At 30.2% G+C, this 6537-nt stretch overlaps 1 protein-coding gene across 1 annotated transcript; it reads left to right on the forward strand.

Moving 5' to 3' along the window:
* The first annotated feature begins 5184 nt into the window (after positions 1-5184).
* On the forward strand, positions 5185-5652 carry LOC136091798 (uncharacterized). The gene has a single exon (XM_065819510.1). The coding sequence runs from the start codon at positions 5185-5187 to the stop codon at positions 5650-5652; it is 468 nt and encodes a 155-aa protein (XP_065675582.1).
* Positions 5653-6537: the final 885 nt, after the last annotated feature.

A 6537-nucleotide genomic window follows, 5' to 3' on the forward strand; every position in this document is an offset into this window, starting at 1 on the left:
TTCAATGGTTTTTGGATGTATAACTACAAAATTTAGTCTCAATAATTAAAGATACATTTAAGGTTACCGCACTTAGCAGTCATAATTTGGTCCTTTTCAAATTGAAAATCCAGCATTACTTCTGTAGCCCAGTTATTCCTAATATTTTTTAGTAGATGAACATAATCAAAAAGTAGAAAAGTTCCACATTTCGTTAATCATTATTTTTTTTTTTTACGGTTTTATCACAGAGCAACACGGAAGAGCATTTAAAAGGGAGTTCACGCCTCCTTCCCTACCGATGTTAAAAAACCTGCCCAGAGAGATGGCTTTGAACCACGAATCTCTAGCTTCACAATACAATCTGATGATAGTTTCTGATGATATGAACAGCAAACAAAGGGATACAGTTATCTTAAAATTTTCATCAAGTTCCTTTTATTAATAGGAATTCGATTGGATGTGCAAAACATCATTTATAACAAAAATTGTTACAGGGCAAAAAAATTTACAATTTTTAATATATCTTCACATAAAATAATGAACGTAAAAAAATTGTTTTTTTAAATGTTGCAACAACTCATCACACTTTTCATTTTTGATAAAAGACAGCATTTAGTAGTGAACCTTGATTTTAAAGGTTGAGTTGGTAATGTTATTCACAGACAACAAAATCTGGTTTATTTGGAAAATTACTTCTTAAAATTGAATTTATCGAACAATTTCTTTCTTCTTTATTGGAGGAAAGCCTAAAAACTTGTACTTTATTTTCTGCGCCATAGTTTCCTCTGCATCCAGGAGTACATCAATTTTTAACCATTTTTGTAACAATCAACTGCTAACAAATTGAACTTTTTAAATACTGAACTAAAGTCAGAGTTGCCAGATTTTTTTTCGAGATAAAATGCCAAATGCTGGTCTAAAAAATGCCAAATAATGCCAAATTTTTATCAATAATGCAAAAAAAAAGCCAACTATAAAAACAGTAAAAAAAAGTCATGAAAAATTTATATAACTTTATTTATTAACTATATATTCAATAAAATTAATAAGTTTTATGTTAATCAGTTTTAACAAATATTTTATATACTTTTAAACAAAAAAACGACGTCTAACATAAATTATTTTTGTGTTTGTTAAACAGATAAGTACTCAACTTTTGTTTTAATATATTGTTTAAAAAAAGGGTTTAAGAAAATTTAAAAAGGGTTTAAGAAAATTTAAAAAGGGTTTTAAAAAATTTAAAAAAGGTTTAGGAAAATCTAAAAAGGGTTTAGGAAAATTTAAAAAGGGTTTAGGAAAATAAAAAAATAATAAAAAATGACTTTCACATTGAGTGTGTCTCAATATCGAATTTCCTTCAGTTTAAATCATCAACTAAAGTAAAGTCATCTTGAACTGATTCATCATCATCATCATCATCACCAGTGCCGCCGAGAGTTTATATGACGCCCAAGGCATAACAACAATTAGGCGCTCCGATAAACATGCTAATTTTTAAACTAAAATTATGTCTAGTTATACAAATTAATGATTGCGTTCTTTTATCAATAATGTTACTTTACATCCATATTATAAAGAAAAACTGCATATCTAGGTTCATTTCAACCTGGTGTTCGAAAGTCTGTAATTTATAATCTTCCATCTAGCGGGATTGCAGCTGATTTTGATGAGAAAGCGTAAAAAAAGAAAAGGATATAGTTGTAAAATAAATTAAACAATATTAAACAATACTGCACGTTGTTGGACAAGAGAATTTTCTGGTTTGAGAAAGAATGACCAGGCTTGCACACAAAATTCTATATGTGGTTTAATGTACAGCTGGTACAGTTTTTTTCATAGCTGAAAAGCATTAAAATTGTATTCTTGAAACAATCAAGCATTTAACTGCCATAGCGACCATCAATGTTAGCCATAGTATTATCAATAAGTTTTCAAATTTGAAATGCACAAAATAGTTGTTGTACCAGTTTACAGCGCTGTCGATGTCCGCTTGCAGTTTTTCATAATCAGAGGAAAATTGGTTGACATCAATAACTCGTATATATCTTACCATCATCGGTGTGTAATTTGGTATAGTTTTAAATGCAGTCTTGCAAGTCATTGATGAAGAAAACAAATAGCTGTAATGCACGAACTGATCCTCGAAGAACACTACTTGTCAACGTAATCCACTCGGATTACGGTGACAAGTGATAATCATGTCTCTTAGCTAACCAACCTGTGATCTAGTTAATTAGCTAACCTCAAATACCATAGGCATGAGTTTTATGAAGAATTCGTCTTGACCTTGTTTTCTTTTTTGAGGGTAGGCGTTTGAATTTAACTTGCGTTGAGACTTTAACACTCCTTAGGCAGTCGTTAAACCTTAGCAAATAAAGTTAATTAAGTTTTTTTTTATCTTGCTATTTAAAATCGGGATTAAATTTACATTTAGAATAATTATAACAGTATTTGTGAGATATATTTATTGTTTTTTGAAATAATCTGACAAAATTTATCTTTAAAAAAAAAATGTTTTGTTTGTATAAAACCTAGTGTCTACTTTAATGTATCAAACCAATTCAAATTTTTTTTTTGGTTTGATTTTTTTTGTTTAGTTTCCGACCAAAATAAAAAGTTACTTTAAACTATAATTCTTTGGTAATATAAATAAAGTTAATTGCTATGCGCATTACAAAGTAAATTTATTTTTTACCTCATCAATAAAAACAATTTTTTTACTGTTTTTTGATTAAGATCTTAATAAGATATTTTTGTCTTCCATTTTCTGGTGCCCCAATTATCATGGACCCGGGGCACGTATGCTCCTTTTGCCCCTCCCTCTCGGCGGCCCTGATTATCACATTAAATGTCCGATCCAAATTTATTTAAGATTTTACCAGTTATTTTAAAGTCTTTACAACATTTGTTGCAACTAGCTAAGTAGGTTTTTACTCGCACTACACTACTGAGCAATTTTGTGACTTTCTGTTTTTTGGTTTGTTTTTAACATAGATGACCTGAGAAAAAACACGTTTTACAAAAGCAGTTGATCTAGAGAGAATAAGATAAGATGGGCAATAGTCTGCTATTTCCTTAAATGCTGCATGTTTTGATATATTTTTATAAGGGTGAACAGAAGTCCAGAACTCAGTTGTATCTTTTGGTATACAAGAAGCTCAAACAGCTCTGAAGAAGATCAGTCAACCAAACTTATTTTTTTGTACTGACCAATGCTTTGTGTCTAATCCTTCATAATATATCTTAAAGGCAGATGACTAAATAGCACTTAAGAACTTTAATTCAGAGCCTTTGATTGTGAGAGGAAAGATAGACCCTGAAAAATTTCTTTGTTTTCAGATAGACATCGATCAAAAGACACAGAAGATCATTGATTCAAAAGGCACAAAAGAAATTGAAAACAACGCGTTAAAATACTTTCAGTGTTTTTTCTGGTTATTTATTTTTGGATTTGAGGATAAGCATCAATATTTTTACAGTATAAATAGAATTTACATAAATATCTTAGAACTTTGACTTTTTACTTTTTTAAAAGTATATTAATTTTATATATATAGTTGATTTCAATAAAAAAAAAGGCAGGGTGTAACTAATTTTAAATATATTTTGATATAACAATATTATTATATCAAAATATATTTAAATGGTATAGTAGTACTAAAACAACTACAATAAAATAATAGCAAGTAATAATAGCATTGTTTTATTTACAGGGTTATTCATTTTTATATGCGTATCTATTCATTTTTATATCCGTGTTTATTCATTTTTATATGCGCATTTAATCATTCTTATATGCGTGTTTATACATTCTTTTATGCGCATTTATTCATTCTTTTATGCGCCTTTATATGCGAGTCAACCACCCAGTAAATCTTAAATATAATTTTATATAAACAATAAATAGGCTTTATGTTTTTATATAGATATATTAAAATATAAAATAGGTTGTTGCCACTGCTATTTATTTAAAAAATGCTTACCAGCGCTCGATTTATGTTGTTAACGCTGTCGTAAACTTTTGCAGTTCAGGTTTAGTTCTGAAACAAGCTTCTTAGGATCCACATAAGTGCTTCGAAAATAAGCATTCAAACGCTCAAATTCTTAAACAATTGGTGTCAAAAAGACCACATAAAGATGGAGAGTTTTATTTTTGAACTTGTAGTTAATTGTTGTAACTCTATACTTAATGTGAGCAGGAGATAAAGCTTCAGTTCATAAGAAATAGAATTTTAACTTGTACCTATTACCAGCAAATTGTAAAGACATTTCCCTCTGACAAGCCATAGAGTAGCTGAATACTTTTGAAATGGTGATGGATTTTCCATCTTTTTATTGCTTAGATCCATTCTTTGAAAAAGTTCTTTAAACTCTTCTTGTCGAATGGAACTTTTTAAAAAAAATGAATGAATTTCACTGAGAAGACACTTAATAGCATTATACAAAGGAATGTTTAACAATAAAATTCAAAGAGTGGCATGTAATGGGTGATGCGGAAGTTATCGGACAAATCCTAATTTCATTATTTGAGCATAATAATTAGTTTTTGCAGTTTTATGCGTAGGCATAAACGTTCTATAAAATATAAACTTTATTATTTGAAACACAATTATTTAAAATAGAGGTTAAATGCAGCTGAACGAGAATCTTTTCGAAAGCGACTAAAAATGTTTTTTGTAAATAAACCTAATATAAAAAAAAAAAATCGTAAATCATTTTGAAAAGGAAGGATTTGCTCGAATTACAATATATGATAACCTAAAAAGACTTGAAACTGTTCAATCGTTTTCTGATAGAAAGCACCCTGGTCGTCCGACATCCTGGACTAGAGAAAAGAAAGCCGAACTAACGAGACTTGTCAACAATCGAAAAGGGGTCAGTCAGAGAAAAATAGTTATTAAATTTGGTGTAAATCAATCGACAATTGGTCGTTAGTTAAAAAAAATGAATATTAAATATAGAAAACGTGAAAATACTCAAAAATACACTATAGAACAACAAATAAAGGCAAAGAAAAGAAGCAGGAAACTAGTTAACCAACTATATAAAACAAAATCGCTTCTAGTCATCAATGACGAAAAATACTTTTGTTTTGCAGGGGACAACACGCCTGGAAATTCTGGATACTACACAAACAACAAAAAGACATGCCCAGAAAGTGTTCGTTTTATAGGAAAAGAGAAATTTCCAAAAAAATGACTAATGTGGATAGCCATATCTGACCGTGGTATGTCCGAGCCATTGTTTCGCACTTCCAAGGCTGTAGCGATCAATTCATCAATCTATATTAATGAATGTTTAGAAAAACAACTTCTTCCATTTATTCACAAGTATCACAGAGACTTTAACTATTTACTTTGGCCAGATTTAGCAAGTTCTCATTATTCTAAAGGTTCTCTAAATTGGATGGACCAATATGTCTATTACGTTGATAAAGAATCCCATCCCACAAATGTGCCTCAAGCACGACCAATTGAAAATTTTTGGGGACATTTGGCACAGAGGGTTTACGAGGGAGATTGGCAAGCTTCAACAGAGCAAGTTTTGATTGATTGCATTAAACTAAAACTACAAGAAATTGATTTAAACTTTTTACAGTCCCATATGAAAGGCGTCAGAGCAAAATTGAAATCAATTGCAGATGGTGGTGCTTTTTCATATAAAAAATAATATATTTTTATTAAAAGATGAATGCTTTATTTTAAAAAAATATAATAGTAGTTTGTTTTTTTATTTATAAATAAGTTATTGACGTTTTTATTTTGTCCGATAACTTCCGCATCACCCGTTACAACGCATCAAAATACAATCTGAAGAGACTGCCCGAATTCGAGGCCAAACCGAGTTAAAAATAACAATGAAGCTCTATTTAAGCTATAACCAATGCAGTTTTTTAATGAAAATCCAACAGATTTCAACTTTGTTTCCAAAACAGCAAAAAGATCTTCACCCGTAATTGATATCAGAGCAGATAAATCTAGAACGCCATTAATAACTGATTTCTGTTGATCTGAATAGTATCGAGCACAATTTGATTCAGCAATCAGGATTGAAAAAGACTTATCTGCCATAGATTCAGAAACTACTGATTTAATTGATGATGAAACTACATTTTTAATAATTTGGGTGCATTTGGTTCAATGCAGATTAAGCTTTTCAAGGGAACTATTTTTTCCATAAAGAGAAATGATTTCTCCAAGGTGATTCACTGTTATACCTGAAATAGGTGCATGGCAGCACATACAAAGAGCAAGATGGTATCTAATTCACACTCTGCTTTCTTTAATATTAAAGGAAATGTGATCTTGCTTTTTTGTATAGATGCTTTTCTCTTGAAGCATTTTCTCATTTAACATGTCAAGACATCTGTGCAACATGTCCAGAAGTACCTCTGTGCTGCTCTGGAGACAATTTCCGTGTATAATCACATTACAAAGGGTACAGAATGCTAATTCAGTACCGCCAGAGCTTTTTTTAAGCCAATGATAATCAGTTTCCCATTTTTCAAGGTATTTTTTTGGAATTACCCTCTTGCTCGGCATTGTGCTTGATGTT

Source organism: Hydra vulgaris, chromosome 15 (assembly GCF_038396675.1).
Source record: "Hydra vulgaris chromosome 15, alternate assembly HydraT2T_AEP".
In the NCBI taxonomy this organism is placed as follows: domain Eukaryota; kingdom Metazoa; phylum Cnidaria; class Hydrozoa; order Anthoathecata; family Hydridae; genus Hydra; species Hydra vulgaris.